The sequence below is a fragment of the Orbicella faveolata genome, unplaced genomic scaffold (genome assembly GCF_042242905.1).
Source record: "Orbicella faveolata isolate gen_17 unplaced genomic scaffold, um_ofav_v1 contig_46, whole genome shotgun sequence".
In the NCBI taxonomy this organism is placed as follows: domain Eukaryota; kingdom Metazoa; phylum Cnidaria; class Anthozoa; order Scleractinia; family Merulinidae; genus Orbicella; species Orbicella faveolata.
This window is the reverse complement of record NW_028301576.1, coordinates 18008606-18032161: the sequence shown is the minus strand read 5'-3', so window position 1 is coordinate 18032161 and position 23556 is coordinate 18008606. Positions and strand designations below refer to the sequence as shown.

Here is a 23556-nt window from a genome sequence, read left to right as displayed (position 1 = left end):
AACATGCAGACCTATGACCTAAAAATAAAAATTTGCCATAGCATGATCTAACGGCTCAAATTCACTTAAAATTCCTCCTTGTTACACAACATGAAGTGCCCTTCATGAACACGAGTGAAGCGACAAGAAAGGTCGAGTGACCGAACAGAGAACGGCAAATGTACAAATGTCACGAACCGTAGAAGTCGTGTAGGCTAGTCAACCCCATTTTACACTGATATGATTATTATGGACGTGCCCCGTTCTACATCGTGCAAGACATAGCAGCACTCAACTAACGTCAAGGAGCTTAAAACAAAAAATACGCACTCAATGTATAGCATCAACCCCATTTTAAACAGGGGGTTTGCAAAAGAACATGTGCGTTAAATCAAAATAGCTCCAAATTGCAGATCAACCATCGAGTGCCTAGAAATCTAGAAAAAATGCCGTCAAAGAAACACACAATAACGAGGTCAAGCTTCAAAAGAGTAAGGATCGAAAAGTACATTACGCCATTGGCTAGCTGTCATAGCCAATAGAAACCAGACATGTTCTATCCGTCACAAGGGTACACACCACGAGAAGTTTGTGCCAAGCCGCAGAATGTCTTGCATTCTCACAGAGGTACGAGTTGCGCTAGCAACTTCAGATGTACAGAATATTTTAGAAATACCGGCAACTGATGAGATCCACATGGAGGATCGAAACCATGGTCTTGCCTGAACTAAGCCGAACAATGGCATATAAAACACGCAAAACAGTCAACAGGACTTGCGCGTAAACAGCTACATTTGAATCATGTGGTGCCAGAACAACCAAAGGAGGAATAAACCTATACATCGAGCAAGAGAAACATAAGCTCGAGCAGATAGCTGCAAGAAACATAAGAATGTCACTAGACAAACGTATAGCTTTCTCAAAGTAAAGCTACGGCGTCTCCGAAGGAAATCGTACGAGAACAAATATGATATCCGTGATAAGGATCTACCTACTGTGCTTGCAAACAGTTCTAATCACAGCCGGGCCCGGCGTCACAATATAGAATGCAAGTAAGCAACATGTCACGGTAAAATTTCATATTTTGTCCCTCAAAAGCAAATTCATGGAGACTCATAAAAGCATGTCTTGCAATAGAAATGAGCCTAAAAAATGCAAAAACACATGGCAAATTACAGAGGCGTCAAACTCAACGAGTCGACACGCAGCTAACATGCAGACCTATGACCTAAAAATAAAAATTTGCCATAGCATGATCTAACGGCTCAAATTCACTTAAAATTCCTCCTTGTTACACAACATGAAGTGCCCTTCATGAACACGAGTGAAGCGACAAGAAAGGTCGAGTGACCGAACAGAGAACGGCAAATGTACAAATGTCACGAACCGTAGAAGTCGTGTAGGCTAGTCAACCCCATTTTACACTAACCAGGTTACTTTTGTACACAATTACTCTCACTGAAAGCAATTATCGCTAACCACAATAGAACCGCAAAAGTCTTGCGATGACAGCAACCTAACAGATAAATGACATCACCCCATAGCAACCGGACCTGGCGAATTTTTGAGCTTCCGGTTAGCTCTGGCTCGTGATGTCCCTTTTGCAATCATGAAACTAGTTTACCTTGCCTGGTTGCCTGGACGTTTCCGAAGACACAGAAGACTTCTCAAGCTTCTGGTAATGATACTGTCCTGTTGTTCAATCTCCTATTTTGCTTGTATTTCATTCAAGAAGAACAATGTTAACTTAACATGTGAATGTGGTGGAAATTTCACCGACGAGAAACAAAAAACCAGCGATACACGGGAAGTTCAACTAACAGTGAAAAATTGCTCTCGCGGATATGAAACTGAAAAGGTACAAAAATCTACCGCTCCTTTCAAAAATCTACCGCTCCCATTGAAGAAGAACAATGTCATCTTCACAAGTGAATCAGGTGGAAATTTCACCGACGTAGTACACAAACCCACCGCTCCACGTGAAGATGAAAGAAAAGGTCGACTAACAGTTTCCATCTGGCGAGATTTGTGCGGCGACAAAGTGAAAGTGCTGAGAAGCTCGCCATTTTATCCTAGTTTCCCCAACGAAAAGCTAATTCGTGATATTCCCGGGTTTCAAATCGTAGACAACAAAGCTGGATACGGTCAAACGATAGCTGGTTTCTTAAACCCAGCGACGAGTGGATCATATCGCTTTGCGATAGCCTCCGATGATTCATCAGAGTTGTGGCTTAGTCCAAGCGAAAATTCCAATGAGAAACAGTTAATTGCCAGTGTCTTTGTCGAGGGCGCTACAGGTTGGACAAAGAAGAATGAGCTGAGTAAATACCCTAGTCAAATTTCGAAAGATATAAAGCTTCACACCGGAAGTCGATATTACATCGAAGTCATTCATAAACAAGGCGAAGGCGACGGATTTGTGCAAGTTTTTTGGTCAAATCCTGGTGTCACAGATTTTAAACTGATCAGCTCTGAATACCTATCGTCTTGTTCAATTTCCTCAAAACAGGATGCCATGAACCAACTACTTGCTAAGCGTCTTGCAATCTCACAGACAGCGTGGAAAAAATACTCGAGCTTTACCACCATTCCATTGATCGGCGAAGGACACTATCTTCCACATTGCGCGTACAAGTCTAGCTTTATTCCCAAAGACAAAATTGACAAAAGACACGGGCTTTCTTTAGTTTCTCTATCCAGCGTGTTCCCACAAGATGATACTTTTATGGGAAGTAAAGGAAATGTGTGGTCCTGGAGTAACAGAGTCGCTGATAGAGAAATAGTACAATCAGTGGTGGACAAGATGATCGCTTCCCTTAACGAGAAAACTGCCAAGTAAGTAAGAGTTTTTAAGGTTGCCATAGACCTTCAGGGGTGTCTTTCAGAAACCTTTCGTCCTCGCGTGGCTTTTAACAAACTGTGTATCACCGTAAAGCTAATCAAACGAAGAAAATACAGTGGTTGCTAACGAGAGCTTAGACCATATTGGGACAAAATTTTACCTCATTACAATATGGCAACTGCAGAGACTTACCCCATGGCTTAAATGCTTTAATTATTTGAAAAGTCAATTTCGAGAAAAAAATCCGGTACTGTACAGCACCGCAAATGATCCCCCAGACACGAAATGATCCCCAAATTGGGCCGCAAATGATCCCCGATGTGGACCGCTGTCACAGTGATATGTGTATCCCCGTGATATGTGTATCCCCGCACACATATCACTAGTGATATGTGTATCCCCCGTGGGGATACACAAAACACTGATACGCGCCTGGGCATTCAACGAACAAAATAGCGACTCGGTTGCGAGGTTCCAACGAGCGCTGTAAAGAGTAGAAGAAACCAGAAATGAATTCGCGCCCAACGGAGCAGATTAGGATTTCTTGAGTTTGGTTGAGTTCCAACCGACGCGATTGTATATCAGACTAAAACTTCGAACAGCGGATACACATATCACTAATTATTTCATGGCGCAGTGATCTCAGTGTGTATCCCCTAAACACAGCCGTTAGATTGGCTATCTACCTGATCGAAGAAAATGGCCCGAAACGTGCTGGCTGCTTACTCGCTACGACGTTTATACCCAGGTTGAGTTTTGCGGAGTTTGCAACTCGAATGTCTAAATATCTAAACTGAAATCGCGTGCAGGGGATACACATATCACTAATTATTTCATGGCGCAGTGATATGTGTATCCCCAGAAACACAACTGTTATAATATAGCGCATCAACCTTGCCAAAACTGCAGGCAATATTAGCACCCGACGTTTTTACACGGCTTGGGTTCACTGAAGTTTGAAACTCGATAACTCCACTAAAAACGCGTGCACGCGTGCACGGGATAATAAGGGATACACATATCACTGATTATTTCATGAACTAGTGATATGTGTATCCCCATGGACACAGCTGTTATATTGGCTTTCTACCCAAGAGGAAAAATGCCCATAACATTTGCATTGTCAAAACTGGCTTGCTAGAAATATTCACACCCGGCATTTATTCATAGCTTGGGATTTCTGGAGTTTCACTGACGTCGGTTGTACACCGTCGCCGACCGCATGCAGGGGATACACATATCACTAATTATTACATGGCGCAGTGATATGTGTATCCCCTGAAGACAGCCGTTATCTGGGCTAACTGCCGAAGAATAAACGTCGAATATTATGAAACGTGCTAGCAATATTCGCAGTATAGCAATGTATACAGCTTGAGACAACATATCTTACAAAAAGTCGAACTGAAAAGCGGGTGCAGGGGATACACGAGTGCCACTAATCATTTTATGGCGAGCGGGTCGAAGCAGTGATATGTGTTTCACTCCACGAATAATTCAGATGCAAACAAGGCGATGAACAGTCGAGAATATGCGTTACTCGAAGGGTGAGAATGCACCGCGCAATTAATATCGTCCTAGAAATCCGGTGCCGTGAAACTCAAATTGAAATATACCTAGATCCATTTGGTGTTCAACTTTAAATTCATTATATCCTGCTCGCAGAAAACCAGTTAGGATCAAGAACACAATTCCAGCTGCAGATACGTAAACTTTTTCAACTACAAAAATTGAGATTTGTGTTTTAAGCCTGTTTGGGTTAGTCGTTCGTCCAGTAAGCGACCGGACGACGAGAGCGCTTTCAAGGAGGATATTGCTTTTTAAAGTAGAGGGGAGGGGGGTGGGGGATACACATATCACTGGTCGCCATTTTGGAGGGGATACACATATCACTAGTATTATGTGTGCGGGGATACACATATCACGGGGAAACACATATCACTGTGACACCGCAAATGATCCCGCCGGAAAACGAGGAATGGCATGGATTTTGTTCCTCGGGTCGAGATTTCAATTTTTAACCTAGACAGAAACAAGTCGTGACTGACCATATTCTCGATATAGATATAATTTTCATGATAAACAATTCTTCCAATAGATTACCGTAAAAGCTCTGAGGACTGCCTTGCAATAAGAGGACCCTGGGAACGAGGTTGCCTTGTAATCGGCTTTGCCTCAACATTTCATAACAATTTAACCAACGCGAAAATTGCGAACAGATAAATAACGTCAGATAATTAGTGTCTAATTTTCTCGCCTGCCTGGGTGCTAGAGGCTTTCTAGTGCGGTTTTCGGTTTTGGTGAATCACGCGAAATAAAAATCCTCTGATACCCAGGGTACTCTTGTTATCGATTTCGAAAGTCAGTGGCAAGAATCGGGTTGTAGTGGTTGTATATCAGTTTAAGGTTGTTCATGATGCAAGACATCTTTGGTCTAGAAATCCTACACGAAAACGGCTTACGGCTGCCATTCTATCTTTAGTCTCTCGGTTTTTCCGCATATGTCTCTCACGGGTAATGAAGGTAAGTGTTAGATCGCTCAACTATGCAACTTGACCAATCAGTGATCCTGTCCAAATTTAGTACACGTTTACATCATCAGCATGGAATTTCTGGCTGTAAATTGAAGATGCGAAAGCCAAACCGGCTTGGAGTGTTGAGATGCGGACTTTCTAGCTCACAGAATATCAAATAAAAGGCTAAAAGGTCATTAATACGTCACAAGTTCTTACTGGCGACGTGGTATTAAAAGAAATGTATACAAGTTGTTTATGTCTTCGTTATGGTAGCATTAAGCTATTACTGTTGTAGATCGAGCCAACTGAGAAACGGTATCACTGTTTACGAGGTTTTATTTTTTTCCGTGATTTTTCAGAAGAATTGTCAAAAGAAAATGAGATGGAATTATTTATCATGAGAATTATTTACTTTGTCAGTATCTTTTCTTTACATTTATTCTAAGTTATTTGTTTGGATGATGAATAAAAAGTAAATAAATGACAACATGGAACCAAACTCCATGCCATTCCTCGTTCTCCGGCGGGATCATTTGCGGTCCACATCGGGGATCATTTGCGGTTCGGGATCATTTGCGGTCGGGGATCATTTGCGGTGCTGTACAGTACTTCCCATTGAGAAATTTCCGTATCTTGTACTACTCAGGAATGCGATACTGTTACAACACCTTATTATCCAATTTACGCCCTATTTTCTGTCAAGTGGTCGCTTACGGGAGGTTAAATACAAAAGAAAATTTCAAACTTTTAGCGCTAAAAGCGATCGCGGTCGCTTACGAGAAGTGGTCCGTTACAAAAGGTTCCAAATATAGTGATTTGCTTGGGAAACTTTTGGTATTTTGGAAAACTGGTCGCTGAGGAGAGGTGGTCGCAACCGAGAGGTGGTGGCAATCGGAGGCTCGACTGGCCGCACTAGAACCAATTTTGTTTGATAATCTGTCAAGATCTGTCAACAAGTCGCGTAAAATAAGTGCGACCCCCAGTTTCAAAAACTTGCCAAATTTTTGCGGGTTGCCAAAATTTCGCCAATCTTCAAAGAAGCCGAAGTGCTGCCTCGGAGGCTTCCAAATTTTGGCAAAGCAAACAGTTTTGTTATTTTAACCATTGAACTGTCATATTTTTTAAAGCATGCCTGGATAAAATTACGGCGAGAAAATAACTTTGGTGGCTAGTCCAGTTTGGCGCGTGCGATGGTGGGACAAAATTATTTTTACCCGGTCCATCTGACGCATTTTACAGTTACTTTCAATGCAAACGAGGAATATGAGCGGCGTTTTTATTCTATTCTATACTCGTACCCTGGATCTCGTTACTGGCAGCAATTTGAAGAGATGGCCTCAGCGAGACAATCTTCTTCGTTCGCAAGTGGCACAAGCAACAACACAAACGGAAGCCGAGCAAAACTGCTCGTCCAATTATGGGCCGGAATTCACGAGTTGCTGTATAGCGTAGAGTCAAGAACATACAGCATGGATAAAAATCTGCGAAGAGTTAAACTCTCGCATGAGCCCTTTTTACAGTTCCCGGCGCCATATTTGTTACGTATATTTCAATCAGTAACGTTTTGGTTTCAGCATGTTGGCCTAAAGCGACCACTGCCAAAATTTGGAACTTGCGAAATTTTTGCCAAAACTTGGAAATATTTTGAGCAAACAAAATTGGCTCAGATTTACTCTACTGGACGCAAACCAGACAATGTTTGTTTAACTAATTTAAGCAATTCCCTATCTTTGTGTCCGCACGTTAAAGCAAACAAACTGCGCAATTTCAATCAGCAGATGACGGACTACAAAGCATGCATTCGATTATCAGGAGTTTAAAACAAATGACCGGAAATAGGGAAAAACGGTGTTTAGTCTACTGTATTTTTATTCATAAATGTACATTTTTTTAAATCAAGTTTAAGGTTATTCCCAAGTATTGCATTGCGCATAATTTCACGCGTGATTAGCGCAAGCGCAATAAAAAATGGCGGCTTTTTCTTTACAGCTGGACCTCGCCATAGAGGTAAATCGTCATTTTCTCGCAAACGAGTATGGTGACCTATCATTTTTTTTCTGTTGTTTTGAATTGAGTAATAAATTTCTCTGTGTAAAATAAATATGGATCAATTCTCAGCGTAGAACAAAAAGCAATCGTCGGAAACGTGAATTTAGCAAGCAATCGTGACTACAATCATGGTGCTATTATAAGGATTTATATGGGAATTATGGGAATAAACAAGGTGCTTTTGCTCCTAAACGAACATGGGGACACCCCATTTTTATTTCAAATTTAAGTTCCTATATTATAAACAATTAATAGGCAAAGTTTCACAAAAATCTCAGGGCAGGTTCTATTTCAGTGGAATGACCTTAATTATGTGCAAGTCATGTGAAAATGGTAGAATACATTTCTAAACTAGTAATAGTTCTCACTACAGCTGCCCCCCTTGTTTTACTGATTGAAAACAATAATCAAACATTATTGCAAGAACTAAAACTTTTATTTCTAATTTGTGTAAACTTTATCACTCATAATGTTCCTAAAAATTGGGCAATTCATCATGGATATGATTGAATATGATTCAAACAATCAACTAAGTAATCTAACCCAACACGTGCTATTTAACTTATCCCAAACCGTTTTAAACGGCAAATTTAATACATCATATTCTTTCCTTATTATATCGCCAAGTATTTATAGCAGAGCAGTTTACCATATCTCGTTTGATCGGGGTACAATATTACTATTACTAATAATAGTTCTCACTGAATCTGCCCTCATTTGTTCTTTTTTTTTTTTTTTTTTTTTTTTTTTTTGCTGCTTGATAATGTATGAAACCATTTTTTCTTTTTCTTTTTTGTTTCTTTGTAAAATATATCAATCAAAAATTTTCTTATAACTTCGGCAATTTATCATGAATAATATACGCCTTTATTCCCCATACAGTGTATATTAAATCATACAAAATTCGATTTCAAGTCAAACATTAACTCTTTTAATTTCATCTGGGGTGAGCTTGCCAGGGGTATTTTCTTCAAACTTCTCACTGAAGCAAGCACTGCAATCTCTTTCCAAACAAGTACAACAGTGTTGTCTTAAATAATCCCAAAGTGGCGCTCTGATTTCTAGCCATAGTTTCCAGTTTCCAGCCGACTCAATATATCTTGAACAAGTGGCAAATACAAGCTCTGTAGATTCATTTCTTTGCGATAATTGTGATACATATGGCATGAACAGAAGTGAAGAAATTTCTAAAAAAAAATACTATCCACAGCCCGAGAAAAAGTTCTAGGATTGTAAGCGTAAGATTACTCAGCACAAATGATTAAGAAGTAAGCGAGATTCCAAACGTAAAAATGACAACCCGAAACATATTTATGGTGAATGTGTTCATATCGCAAACTCGTGCGAAGCGACACATAAGATCGTTCTGGCGGAGCTCGAAAGGCCGCTAAGCGGAGCCCAATAACTATAGGAACAGAACCACATGCATACACAGAAAAAGAAAACCATGCAACTCTTTTCATGGTCAACATGGCAAATGGCATGGATCTATACTATTTGTCAGCTACGAAGAAAGAGTGTTATCCCGTTGTTTCGGTAGGACAGCTCGGTTTTGACTGCCGTTCGCACTGATTATGGTTTAGTGACAGCTGTCAAAACAGGGTATCCGCTGACCAGTATCACATGATTATATCTCGGGCTCAGGTTGAAAGTTTATCGAGGTCGCGTGTTATTTTGAAGTTGACCGCTGCTCAGGTACTGATTTGCGATTGGATCGCAGGCTCAAGCCAGGTTATTACTCTGGGGGAGGAGGGAGTACGTGCAAAGGCAAAATTTCGGCGTAAATTAAACCCTGGCGCGTTATTGACTTTTCTTCCGACATATTCCTTGCACAATCGTCTCTCAGAAAGTCCCTGATATATTGGGTACGTAATTTCTACAATCTTGGAAAAATTGGGTACGCTTATTGGGTATAGTTTTTTAAAATTTAACTGGGCAAAATAGTGAAACCACACGCTAAGCAATTACATGCTAACAATTGATCATTTTTTGAGTTTCTGATCCAAGAAAAGCAAATCCTGTTCTTCCTTTATGGGTAATTATTGCAATCAGAAGCTCTGCTTTTAGGGTTGGCTAAATCTAGATATTTCCTCCGCCACTTTGAAGAGGAATTTCTTGCTCGCGCCAAAATCGTCATGTAGGCTGTATTGAAATGTCTTAGCTCAAATATCGGTATTTCGTAGATCCTTGCGAGCGTTTCGTTGATCCTTTGCGACCCCGCATTCACGAAAATCGAGACATTTTCCGGCCTCGCTATTAAAGAATTCACCACATTGCCTACTATACGCTAAGACTACAAAGATGCGTCCTCGGGTTTGACCTCCAAAACCCTGCGGGGTTAATTGTTTTTTAAATCAGAACGTACTGTAGTTAAATGCACCCTAAACCTGAACTACAATGAAACGTCTTTTGCCATGCAAAAACTAGACAAAGAATATACTGTTTTGAAACAAAATTTCATTTATTTATTTCATTTGTTTGTCTGCTTTCCTCTTTTCTTTATGTATTGGAATATCTTTTTTAGTTCTTATGCCGGAAAAAGGAAGCTATTTATGATGGATTTTACTCGTTTTTTTATTCAGGTAATGTGACTTCCAAACGTGATCGCGACTTGAGAACGCTGAATGCGTGCAGCAAACGTAGCTAAACAATATACATTTGGAAAGAGGGACACAAGTTTCTTCTTTTGTGTCATTCAAGAGTTTTAACTCAATTGCATGAATCAACGGAATAGAACAACAGGAACGATTTTCCTCAATTCCACCACTGCCCTGTCGTCACACTTTTCCCCATTCTTTTCTCCCCGTTTCACTTCCGCCAATTTTCCTCACCATACACACAGCTAGTTGATGTTTTATTTACGTGAGACTTTCATTCTTTTGTTTATTTGTTTTGCAATTTCCTGGTAATAGCCAATCTTCAAGACAATGTTAAACGTCATCGTTTCTGCATGCGCTGCGTGCATTTATTAATTTACAGCTGACTTAGGGGGCTCCACTGAAAACACTGCAAACCGCCTTTGGAGAGTTGGATTCCCTCACTAAATACTATTGTTATTATTATTATTATTATTATTATTATTATTATTATTATTATTATTAATTCGCACAGCTATTGATGATATTGAAGCTGGCTTCGTCATTGGCTCCGGGCAACAACAAGTTGCCTAGGGAAGCCAAGAAACACCCCTTGTTTGCTTTTTCTCTACTTTCTACATCTCCAGCACCTTTCTAAGAATTCTTGCCGACCCCAACAATGCACATCTCTGGATCAGTCCAACAGGAATGCCCACCTCAATGGCTCTCAGATTGTCCTTCAATCTCAGTGGTATTGATCCCAATGTTCCCACTACCACTGGAATAACCTTTATCCTCACACCCCACATTTTTCGAACTTCTCTTGCTAGATCTTATTATTATGATTATTATTATTATTATTATTATTATTATTATTATTATTTGACTGATTTGAGACCTGAAAAATTTAGCTGAGAAATGGGCAGAAACTTAAAACCATAGCAGAGAAATCAGAGCGGCTATGCGTCATTGAGCACAGATCAAAGTGGCTATCAGCCACTGAAAATGGATCGTCTGTAAGCAGTGACAATTTTGATGCCACTGACTTGAGGTTATAATCCGTAGATTTAAAGTGAAAGTCCACTTACATTGTTAAGAAAGAGTGCCAAACGAACCGGTTACAGAATACACGCGGAGACGTGACACCGTTGAAAACATTTATGAAGTTATCGGTGATCTTCGTCCGAGACAATTATAAGGAAAGTACTGCTTCTTGTCCGATCACCAAAGCAAGTAATAATTCTCATTTTCATTCCTAGTTTTTGTCGTTCTTTATTTTTCCAGCCAATATCAGTGATTTTATTTCTTTCTTTGTCTTTGTTACATCTGGAGAGATCCTAAAAATAAAAAATAATGTGTCCATCATAGACTCGTAATTTTAATACCACAAGGACAGCACTGCGTCTCGTCCGCTGAACAAAGTTAAGCCCTGTTCGCCGGGGTTCGTACTTGGCTGGGTGACCAAATACGAATACCCTCTGCTGTAATAACTTCTTTTTTCCTTTCATATTTTTCCTTTTCTCGTTTTTTTTCCTTTGCAAGGCGATATCAGTGAGTGCAGAAATCTCGGACTTGTGTAGTGTCTTTTCTTCTATTTACCAACTATTTGTTCGTATCATTTCGCCATGTCCGTATTTATGTGTATTTATTTTAATACCGTATAAACAATAGCGAAACACGTCGCTCGAATTCTCCTCAATTCTCATGTCTGTCGATTGTCTAAAACTTTAAATCACGGCTTGAATCATTGGAAAATTCATACAGCTCATCAATTTTGTGATTTTTAGTATCTTCTTTTTCGGCAATCGGGTGAGGTTGAACCTGTATAAGCGGACACCTTTGAGAAATGAGCTATTTATGATAATTAGCTTTTCTATATGAAAACGTTCGTGCGAAAATCTATTCAATGTAGATCATTTCTGTGGTAAGATATTGAGAACTTGCGTCGGAAATTCAAAGAATAACTAACTTGATACGGTACAAGCGGATGTAAAACGGCCTTAGAGGGCGTGATGTTGGAAACCCGCTGATTTCCGCTGATCTCTCGAGTACACGAGTCGGGTCTGCAAGTGCGCACGGGATCCTTTCTTGAACAGTGGCTAGTAATCGAAACTATTCCGTTTTAAGTGGAATCTTTTAAGGGTCTAATGAAGCTCGAGCAGCATCCATATTAGTCTCCCTTAGGAGTTAAATTTAAATTTTCCTACGAGCATTCCTGCAGACGTTTTGATATGGGAGTTCCCCTCCGGGGTTCCAAATGTCTGATAGGAAGTGACGGAATGAAGGAGTGATGGAGTGAAATCGTTCCCCCGATACAATTTGGAAAATAATATTTTCCAAGTTAAAAATGAATTATAAGAGTGTTCAGACCGTACCACTGAACTGCGTTTGGTTTAATCCACTTTTCCTTCCTCGTATTAAGAAACCATTGACCCAAACGCAGCGTATGCCTTTCCGTTTCCTTTCTCTAAACAATCATGTGGATCATTCGAAAATTTGTCGACTATTTCTAAACTTATCTAAGCTACACAAAGCAACTTTGTCCCGTCCTAATTATCACCAGCATAACGTAAGTTTGCGAAGCAAGAACCATGAAGACTTAGCCACGGAATGATGTGAGACAATATTTGATTTGTAAGATGTGTCGCGGTGTCATTAGTTGATTTAACTTGTCAGACCTATTTTTCAGCTTGTCAGACCTGTTTTTCAGCCTCCATTAAACTGGTTGACCAGTAGGAACTTTGAGTTTAAAAATAAACACACACCCGCTCTTCAGTTCTCTGTTGACCATCTTAACGATCCACACAAAAGCAAATCACTTGGTGACCAAATCGTCCTCAGCGCGCAAGCGACTGCGATAATCTTATGCACTAGTCAGCGGATTCACTAAAGGTTTACAGCAAGGGGCCGAGGAAGGAGCGACTCTTAATTAAAAAATGAAGTCATTTTCTGAGTAAAAATGAGGAGAGATTCCAGTATCCCACTCAGACCTTCTCATTGGCGGTTTCAAGCCTCGGCCGAGGTCACTATGTTGTGTTACTCTCATAACTGGAGAGTAGCCAGTTATGAACCAGCATCCCATCCAGGGGGAGGGGGAATAGCAATACTCCTACTAACTGACTGACTGACTGACTGACTGACTGATTCTCTGACTGATTGACTGATTCACTGACTGACTGACTGACTGATTTACCTATTGATTAATTGATTGATTGATTGATTGATTGACTGATTGACTGACTAACTGACTGACTGATTAATTGACTGATTGGCTGACTGACTGACTGACTGACTGACTGACTTGTTGACGGATGGATGGATGGATGGATGGAATCTTTCATTTAAACACGGAGCTTTATCAAATTAAAACGTGCAAGTCAAAATTAGGTTTCCATAAAATCCGTGCAATTCCTAATTACATGTACCACCAGTTAATTACATCAAAGTAGACTGAAATATAAGTAAACTTACTGAAGCAATTACAACGGGGTGAAGCTAACTATTTAGTTGTCTAACTGATGCCGGTAGTAAACCTCTTTTAACTCACTTTTAAACTTGTTCAAACATATTTCCTCTTTGAAATGCGACGGAGAGCATTCCAGACCTTAGCACCACTAAATGCGAAGTTATCCTTGTAATAATTGGTGCTATATTCAGGCAGTTCAAGGTCGGAATTGGAAGATCTCAAACGTAATTATTTAGGGTGCTATGAAAAGTTAACATATGGGTAAAGGTATGGAGGTGCCAGGCCGTTAACAATTTTAAACATCATAATAGCCTTGTGAAATTGCCTCATGGAATTAAATTGGGTCCAGCCTAATTCTTCAAACATTTCCCTAGAGGGTTTAGAATACGGAGCACCGGTGATAATACGAGCCGCTCTGTTTGGAAGCCTTTGGAGACTGTTGCTTAAAGTGTCACCTATTGAATCCCTCAATATACAACAGTCACTAAAATAAGGTTCAATAATTGACCTAGATATAAAACAACAATATTCTTATCTTTTAGAAAAGGTTTAACCTTTTTCAGAATTTTTAAATTGGAGGTCCCTTTATGCCTTATGGTTTGCAAGTTCCCACGTCAGGTTCTCATCAATACTAACACCTAAGCATTTAGTGGACTCCAGTTGCTTTACATGAGTGATTGGCTGATTGACTGATTGACTGACTGATTAACTGGCTGACTGACTGACTGATTGGCTGACTGACCGACTGACTGACTGACTGACTGACTGCATGACTGACTTCATGACTGATTGACTGATCGACTGACTGACAGACGGACTGATTAACTGACTGACTGTCTGACTGGGTGACTGATTGACTGATGAATTGATTCACTGACCTACTGACTAACTGACTGACTGACAGATTGACTGGTGGACTGATTGACCGATTGACGGATACACAGATTGACGGATTGACTGATTGACTGACTGTCTGACTGATTGACTGACCCATCGATTGAATGATTGATTGATTGATCGATTGCTTGATTGGTTGATTGACTGATTGATTCATTGATTCATTGATTGATCGGTTGATTGATTGATTGATTGATTGATTGATGGACTGATTTGTCTCATTCTCTTCCAGGGATTTCTTTTTAAAGAGAGTTTACAGAGTTACGCAAAAATCAGATCCGGTTTACGGTGATCGTTTCTTAGTCGACGTGGAACTTGGTTTACAGCATAGCAACCAATCATTTCGCTTGTCAGAACACGTCTATCAGAAGAAGGGAAGTGACAAGTTGTGTTTTCCTGGAGGAATCAACTGGAACAGCCAAGCCATGGTGTACTTCATACTTCCTGTCAAAGACCAAGGACGATGGGTCTATCATTTTATCAATGAACTTACTGTTGCCAGCTTATTGACCGGTGATACGAACTTCCACGTCGTTGTTGCTGACTTTGAAAGTCAGGATATTGATATGGCCGAAGCTTTTAACACTTCTCTGTTCCGCAGCAGACACACCATTGTTGACATGACGGGTAAATTCTATAAGACACTCGCGCTAAACGAGGCTGTCGCTCGTGTTCCAAGCGAGCATGATATACTATTTCTGTATGATCTTCACATTGATGTTCCTGTAGACATCATGGACAGCGTCAGAAAGGTAACGTAAAAGTGCAAATGCAATCACGTTATAAGTAGTCTCCGTAAGAGTCCTAAGTGAACGATAGTTCGAATGCGTCACCTAGGGGTGCAAGAAATTACAGCTCACCGGAGAAAGAGAAAACGATGAGGGAAGGAAAGTGGCAGTTGCCTCAATAGCGTCATGTTTTTCTCCAACATCTCCTATTCATGTCACGCTTTCTCAAGCTTGGTGCAGTGTTCGACGATCTAGTCAGATTGGGACTCGAACTGGGACTATAGCCCGGACTCGAGCTGGTATTCAAACAGGGACTCAACCCAGGACTCGAACTGGGACTCAAACTGGGACCAGAGCTTAGACTAAAGCTGGGTCTCGAGCTGTGAATCGAACTTAGCCTTGAGCTGGGACTAAAGCTGGGACTAGTGCTGGGACTCGAGCTGGGACTAGATCTAGATCTCGAGCTTCTCGAGCTGGGACTCAAACCTGGACTCTAGTTGGGACTCGAACTGAGACTCGAATTGGCACTTCAACTGGGACTCAAACTGGGACCAGTGCTTAGACTAGAGCTGGGACTTGAGCTGGGAATCAAGCTGGGACTAGAGCTGAGTCTCGAGCTGGGTCTCAAGCTGGGTCTCGAGCTGGGACTCAGACTGAGACTCAAACTGGGAATTGAGCTGGGACTAGAGCTGAGACAAACTGGGACTCAAGCTGAAATTCCAACTGGGACTCGAACTGAAACTCGAGCTGGGAGACTAGAGCGGAGACTATGACTGGGATTCGAACTGGGATTCGACCTGGACTTCAACTTGGACTCAAGCTGGGATTTGAGCTGGGACTTGCATTGGGACACAAACTGGGACCAGAGCTTATACTAGACCTCGGTCTCGAGCTAGCACTCGAAAGGGAACTACAGTTGGGACTTGAACTGGGACTCGAGCTGGGTCTCGAGTTGGGACTCGAACTGGGACTCGTACTGGGACTTGTACTGCGACTCGAACTGGGATTTGTACTTGGGCTCAAGTTGGGAGACTAGAGCGGGGACTACAACTGGGACTCAAACTGGGCTTCGAACTGGGACTTGAACTTGGACTCGAACTGGGATTTGAGCTGGGACTTGCATTGGGACACAAACTGAGACCAGAGCTTATACTAGACCTCGGTCTCGAGCTGGGACTTGAAAGGGGACCAGAGTTGGGACTCAAACTGGGACTCAAACTGGGACTCGACCTGGGACTCGAGTTAGGACTCGAACTGGGACTTGTACTGGGAATCAGGCTGGGAGACTAGAGCGGGGACTACAACTGGGACTCGAACTGGGCTTTGAACTGGGACTTGAGCTTGGACTCAAACTGGGATTTGAGCATTGGGACACAAACTGGGACCAGAGTTTATACTAGACCTCGGTCTCGAGCTGGGACTTAAAAGGGGACTATAGTTGGGACAAAAACTGGGGCTCGAACTGGGACTCATACTGGGACTCAAGCTGAGACACGTACTTGGACTCAAGCTCGAACTGGAGCTGGGACTCGAATTAGGGCTGAAACCTGAGCTTATACTATAGCTGGGGCTGGAGCTGGGGCTCGAGCTATGAGTCGAACTGGGATTAGAGCTGGCACTCAAGCTGGGACTCAAAGTGACCAGAGCTTATACTAGAGCTGGGTCTCGGGCTAAAACTCGAACTGGGACTTGAGTTGGGACTTGAGCCGGGGCTCGAACTGGGTCTTCAACTGGGACTCGAGTTGGGACTCGAGCTGGGACTACAGCTAGGACTAGAGCTGGGAGACTAGGACCATACCTTATACTAGAGTTTGGTCTCGACCTAGGACTTGAGCTAGCACTCGAACGGGGACTAGAGTTGGGACTCAAACTGGGACTCAAGCTGGGACTAGAACTGGTACTCAAACTGGGACGAGCTGGGATTCGAGATGGGACTAGAGCTGGGACTCGCATTGGGACTCAAACTTGGACCAGAACGTATACTAGAGCTGGGTCTCGAGCTGGGACTCGAGCGGGGACTAGAGTTGGAACTCCAACTGGGACTCAAACTGGAACTAAAACTGGGACCAGAAGCTTATACTAGAGCTGGGTCTCGGGCTAGGACTCCAACTGGGACTCCAGCTGGGACTCGAACTGGAATTAGAGCTGAGACTTAGACTGGAACTCGAGCTGGGACTCGAACTGGAATTAGAGCTGGGACTCAAACAGGAACTAGAGCTGGGACCAGAGGTGGGACTTGGACTCGGACTCAAACTGGGACTTGAGCTGGGACTAGAACTGGAACTCGAACTGAGACTAGAGCTGGTACCAAAGCTGGGACTCAAGCTGGGACTCGAACTGGGATCAGAGCTGGGACATGAACTGGAACTAGAGCGGCAATTTGAGCTGGGACTCGAACTGGCTCTCGCACTGGGTCTCGAGCTTGGTCTCGAACTAGGGCTCGAGCTGGGTCTCGAACTGGGTCTCGTACTGGGTCTCGAACTGGGACTCGAACTGGGACTCGAACTGGGCCTCGAACTGGGTCTCGAGCTGGGTCTCGAACTGGGTTTCGAACTGGGTCTCGAGCTGGGTCTCGAACTGGGTCTCGAACTGACACGACTTGGGTCTTGAGCTGAAACTTGACTAGGTTTCAAACTGGGACTTGAGCTGGGTTTCGAACTGGGACACGAACTGGGACTAGAGCTGGGACTCAAGCTGAGACTACGGCTGGGACTTGAGCTTGGACTCCAACTGGGACTAAACCGGGAATTCATCGTGGAACAAGAGCTGGGACCTAAGCTGGGACCTAAGCTGGAACTCAAACTGAGACTGAAACTTGGATTCGAACTGGACCTCGAGCTGGGATTTGAGCTGGGACCAGAGCTGAGTCTCGAGCTGGCACTAGAGCTCGCACCAGAACTGCGACTCGAGCTAGGACAAGAGCTTGCACTAGATCTGGGACTCTGGCTGGCACCTGAACTGCGACTCAAACTGGAACTCGAACTGGGATTAGAACTGGGACTAGAGCTGGTACTCGAGCTGGGACAAGAGATTACACTGGATCTGGGACTATGGCTAGGACCTGAACTAAGACTAAAAGTGGGATTCGAACTGGGACCCGAGCTGGAATTCGGCCTGGGACTTGCGCTGGCACTTGAACTGGGTCTCGAGCTAGGACTAAAGCTGGGACTAGAGCTGGGTCTCGAGCTGAGATTGGAGTTGGGTTTCGAGCTGGGACTCGAACTGGGACTTGAGTTGGGACTCGAGCTGGGACAAGAGCTTGCACTACATCTGGGACTATGGCTGGGACTAGAGCTGGGTCTCGAGCTGGGATTTGAGCTGGGTCTCCAGCTGGGAGTCGAACTGGGATTTGAGCTGGGACTCGAGCTAGGACAAGAGCTTGCACTACATCTGGGACTATGGCTGGGACCTGAACTGGGACTCAAACTAGGACTCAAACTGGGATTCGAACTGGCACCCGAGCTGAGACTCGAGCTGGGACTTGAGCTTTGACTCGAGCTGGGACTTGAGCTGGGACTTGAACTGGGTCTCGAGCTAGGACTCGAGCCAGGATTCGAGCCAGGATTCGAGCCAGGCAAAGGTTTAGGGTGCCTTACACCTTCTCGTGCCTCCGAGCGTTTTGTTCACCTCTCACTCCCCTGGAAAGAAAACGACCGCTACGCAGACTAATGGTGTCCTGTCGGTATTTTCGGTGATCTAAAGAATGTTTGTGGTTGCTGTATCCTATCTTTAACCATACTCTGTCGTGCCAGTGTGTATTTTTGTATCCCCAATGTGGTGACAGCAGCTCTATAGACAGAATCGTGAACAAAACGCAAGAGTTCAACCATCGTAGTAGTTTTAGCTTTTAAGCTTGACTCGAACTCGTTGTACCACTACCACATGCTCAACTTTGTACGTTATTTGTTTCTATTTATTTTTCAGAATACCGTTGAGGGACGGATTGCCTTTTTCCCTATGGTTGGTCGTTTACACTGTGACGGCTCGTCTACGGATCACAGAGGCTTCTGGGAACTTGAAGGGTTTGGCTTGCTCAGTATATACAAGTCTGATTGGAGAAAGGTTGGTGGTAAGTGGAATTCAATTAATTTCCCGATTTGATAAGCAGAACAACTTAATTAATGGTCCTGATGCCGGACAAAGATGGAACTGCAATATTACCGCAATGCAAAACCATTATGATCACATAACACTACGCTGCCCCAAGTACAACAGGAAAACAGAAGGGGATAAAACCTTTTTAACATCATCAATTTTATTATAGAATAATAAAAGCTGAGCTGACCTGAGCTGTAATAATAAAAGCTGAGCTGTACCTGAGCTGTAAGATCTCAGATGGGGTCCTCGTCGTCGATCTTAGCACTTCCCAAGTTCCAGTCTGATAGTTCAGCAGTTTACAATGTCGTCCAGAGAGCTTCAATCCCTTGGGAGCGGTAATTAAAGCCGTCTTTAAAGAGCGAATTAACCCAATTCATACCCCCACCGTAGCACAAGGGGGGGGGAGGGGTGTTGATGTATAACCCCTTTCCTGGGTTTTCGTTCTGTTCAGGTACAAAGAAATAAATTTACACAGATAAGATGGCGCTGAGCTTGCTCTACAAGGTGATAACATTTTTGTTAATTATGACGTTATATGACGTGAAATGAAAACTATTGTTGGTATTCTGGATTTTTCTTTGATTATGTTTAACATTCAGTTATCCAACTCTGATTAATTTTTGCACTGTTTGTCCAAAGGAATGGACACTGAGAAATTCAAATACAAATGGGGTGGGGAGGACTGGGATCTACTGGATCGTGTTTTTAACGCCAAGTTGGAAGTGGAACGAATCAAGTACCCAGGCCTCTATCACCATTATCACAGTAAACAAAAGAAGTGGAATTAACGCCTGGTGTAGCCGCGCCTGGAGTGTTTGTCACGTGCTGCCATGCGAAGTACATTTACCTGACCTACTGCCTCCTTTATGAGATATTTAACGAATACGAAAAATGTGTGTTACGATGTAAAATTATCGATCTCGAAACTATGATTAAATCTTTAAGATTAACCTGGCTACGAGGAATTTTCCGTGTAAATGAGCGGTTTTCAACTGAGTGTCGTAAAACCAAAACCAAAGTAACCACTCTGGCCAATCACAAACAAAGGGATTGCAGACAATCCAGTGCACCAATCAAAGCTCGAAGTGAATTCTTTTAGCTGACGCGAAGCGCGGGAAAACGCGTGCAAGTGAGTCATGATTGGTTTTGGTTTTATAGTGACGTAAGTGTTTTGAGCCAATTGTGTCGCGTAGTAATGCAAAACCAGTAACTTGGCGACACTTAAGTGAAAACCGCTCATTCGAAAGTAAATAACCAAAGTGTGTTGTGAGTAAAGTATTGTAATATATTGTAATTTTTTTTTTCTGTCGTGTAATATAGCGAATGTAACGTTAGTAGTGTAATGTTAGTAAGTAGTGCCTGTACGCAATGTATCTTAAAGTAACGTTGCAAATTAAAAATAAATTACATCAAACAACTAAGACTACTAATGCAGCTGAACAACAAATCTAGTAATATTCATATCATGGGAGGCGAAAACTCTTGGCTGCCCGCGCGATTTTAAACGGTGTTACAGGCAGTTGGGTAAAACTTTAAGATTAAGGATTGTGAAAATCTGCATTAGTTTTTTGATTCTAGCCACACTTCAAATGGGGGCATACAACGAGCTCATTTGTAAGGACCTAGTCATTTGGGACCATTACCAACTAATAAGCAGATGTAAGTAGTGTAAATATTGTATAGTAAGAGTAGTGTAAGTTAAGTGATGTAACGTAATGCTAGTACAGGTTTTCCGTGTAAGTACCTTAGGGCCTCTTCATATGAGCCCGGTAACCGGCCTGGCTCGGTTACCGGGATGAATTTTATTGTCTGTTCATATGGGAAATTTCAGCCCGGTCGACCGGGATGAAATCCAAGGAGCACAGCCAAAATGGTGGAACATAAACTTGTATCGTTGGCGGCTGTCGTAGCTTTGTGGACTCTTGTAACTTTACTAATAAAGCTAATTCGCATACTCCTAAAGTGGAAATACATGCAAGACAAACATTATGCCATTTTGGCCGCTATGTTGCGAAAGCGAAGCTATTTTGTCTAAAACGTTTCGTCCCGGTTACCCGCCAGCCCGGCTTCTCATATGTGTACGCGATAACGTCCTTGTTTAAGGCTGAAGGTGCCTTTGGGAACACGTCAATGTTGTTTAACTGGAGAAGCCATTTTGAAATTTTGTACCGAGCGAATCTGAGGAAATCCGTGTAATACTCTTCTGAGACAGCTGTAATCTAGAAGTAGAGCCTACGGAATCTTAAGGAAAATACAGTCCAGTGAGAGAAATCTTGTACACATATGAACACATCGAAATTTTTATGAGGGAAAGAGTGACGAGGCGAGATCTCGGAAACCGAGCCAACCCGGTTGACCGAGCTCACATGAAGAGGCCCTTAATGTAAGTAATGTAAGTATTGTATTGTAAGTGGTGTAAGTGTAACAATTTAAGTAGTGTAAATATTGTACGGTAAGAGTAGTGTAAGCAGCGTAACGTAAGTAATGCAACGTAATGTTATTTCCGTTTTGCTGTTCTGGTTTTTAAGTGCATGACGGGATGTACTCCTGAGTATTTGACATCTAAGCTCGTCAAAAGATCCGCCGTCTCGATAAGAGGGAGTTTTAGCAATCTACGACGGCGACGGCGACGAGAGCATCCCCAAACAAAAGGTTTAATTAGCAGAACAATGGTTCTGCACGTGCGGTTTGAATCTTGGTACATTTCTTTGCTGTCCTCTACAAAACAACAACGTGAAATGACTAAGTTCTACGTATTTTGGGGAACGCGAACCGCAATGGCTAATTTTTGGTATCTTCTTTTCGACTTTTAGACCGATAGGCGCCCTGAACAGATTTACGCAGCTGCGACATTCGAAGGTAAAATAAAAATACGTTTTTTACAAGGCTTCGTCCCCGCCGTCGCCGTCGTCATTGCTAAAACTCCCTAAGGACTACCAGGAACTGTCAACTTTTGAACATACCACTCTTCCGCACTATTAGCGGTCAAAGGACTTTTCAATATAGAGCAACCTCTCCGTGGAATGAGTTGCAGCCTGAACTTAAACTTTGTCCATCCGTGACGGATTTCAAGCGCCTACTCAGGCGTAAGCTTCTTAATGACTGTTTTATTTAATTTTTATTCAACATTTGGCTTCTTTTTAAGTTATCATTGTTATGTGTTTGGCTTTCTGCGTTTTTAAATTTTGTAATGTAACATTGACTCTGAAAAGCCCCGTGGGGACGAGCCAATAAAGTATGTATGTATGAAAAAATTAATGTAAGTAGAGTTTTCCCGTGTATCTTAATGTAGAATGAAAAATATTGTATTGTAAGAGTAGTGTTCAAAATTCAATCTAATAAATACGTTCAAAGTTTCTTTTACCAAACGTGTCCATTTTCTTTGTAGGTCCGCCAATACTTTGTAGGTCGTGAAGTATATATGAAATAATTCATATTTGAACTGCGGTAGTAGATGAAAGTGAAGTATGATCATCGCAGTAAATTTTCCAATTTACGCAACTGGAAAGAAGAAGCCTGAAAAAAATCAGGGCTTCAACGGGATTCGAACCCGTGACCTCCGCGATACCGGTGCGATGCTCTACCAACTGAGCTATGAAGCCACACATTGGGAGCGAGGTCAATTAATTGAGTTCATATCTTCCCGTGAGTGAAATGATGTGAAGTATATATGAAATAATTCATATTTGAACTGCGGTAGTAGATGAAAGTGAAGTATGATCATCGCAGTAAATTTTCCAATTTAAGCAACTGGAAAGAAGAAGCTTCTGGCTTCTTCTTTCCAGTTGCTTAAATTGGAAAATTTACTGCGATGATCATACTTCACTTTCACTTTGTAGGTCCGTCAATAAATTGGTCAGAATAGATCATTCATCGAAATATTGAATTCATCGAGGCTTTAGCAATTCGAACTGTTTTGAATCCATAGCAATACTGAATTATTTGAACTTGAAGTCATCGAAGCTTAAATAGGTCACTGTTTACAGACGATCCAAGTTCCAACTTCTGGCTTTGATTAGTTCGTTCAGAGTTATTTCATGTGTTTAACTTTTTCACGATCAGTAACACCAGTGATGACGTCATCAGGCCACGCCATTTCTGAAAGGTCATAATTTTGAGAGAATTTCAAATTATTGAAAAATTCGTAATTTTCTGAAAAAAGCATGATTTCGAAAAAGGAATGCATAGCTATGTTTCCAACGTTGGCTTTAATCGAAACACGTCGAAAAAGGCTGGATCTAATGAAAAGCCGCCTTTCCTTTACCAGTGAAAGAAACCGGAAGTGAGCCCGATATATATTGGAAGTTACCCTATCAGCGCGTGCGCAATTTACACTACCAGTGCACTTCGGTAAGATCGGACAAAGTGGCACGGAGTTAGTTTTTCTCTTTCTTTTGCTCTTGTT

At 42.2% G+C, this 23556-nt stretch overlaps 1 protein-coding gene across 1 annotated transcript; it reads left to right on the top strand.

Moving 5' to 3' along the window:
- Positions 1 to 342: 342 nt before the first annotated feature.
- On the top strand, positions 343 to 22519 carry LOC110066109 (beta-1,4-N-acetylgalactosaminyltransferase 3-like). Its single transcript, XM_089276621.1, has 4 exons — positions 343 to 2814; positions 14558 to 15077; positions 18978 to 19122; positions 19791 to 22519. Exons 1-4 carry the CDS (start codon positions 1589 to 1591, stop codon positions 19937 to 19939), a joined length of 2040 nt encoding a protein of 679 aa, XP_089132747.1. The 5' UTR covers positions 343 to 1588; the 3' UTR covers positions 19940 to 22519.
- The last annotated feature ends 1037 nt before the right edge of the window (positions 22520 to 23556 follow it).

Coding starts and splice junctions, on each gene's coding strand:
- LOC110066109 (XM_089276621.1), top strand. CDS start 1,589: ATGAAACTAGTTTACCTTGCCTGGTTGCCTGGACGTTTCCGAAGACAC. Junction 15,078..18,977: donor TCATGGACAGCGTCAGAAAG/GTAACGTAAAAG, acceptor TTTATTTTTCAG/AATACCGTTGAGGGACGGAT. Junction 19,123..19,790: donor TGATTGGAGAAAGGTTGGTG/GTAAGTGGAATT, acceptor GTTTGTCCAAAG/GAATGGACACTGAGAAATTC.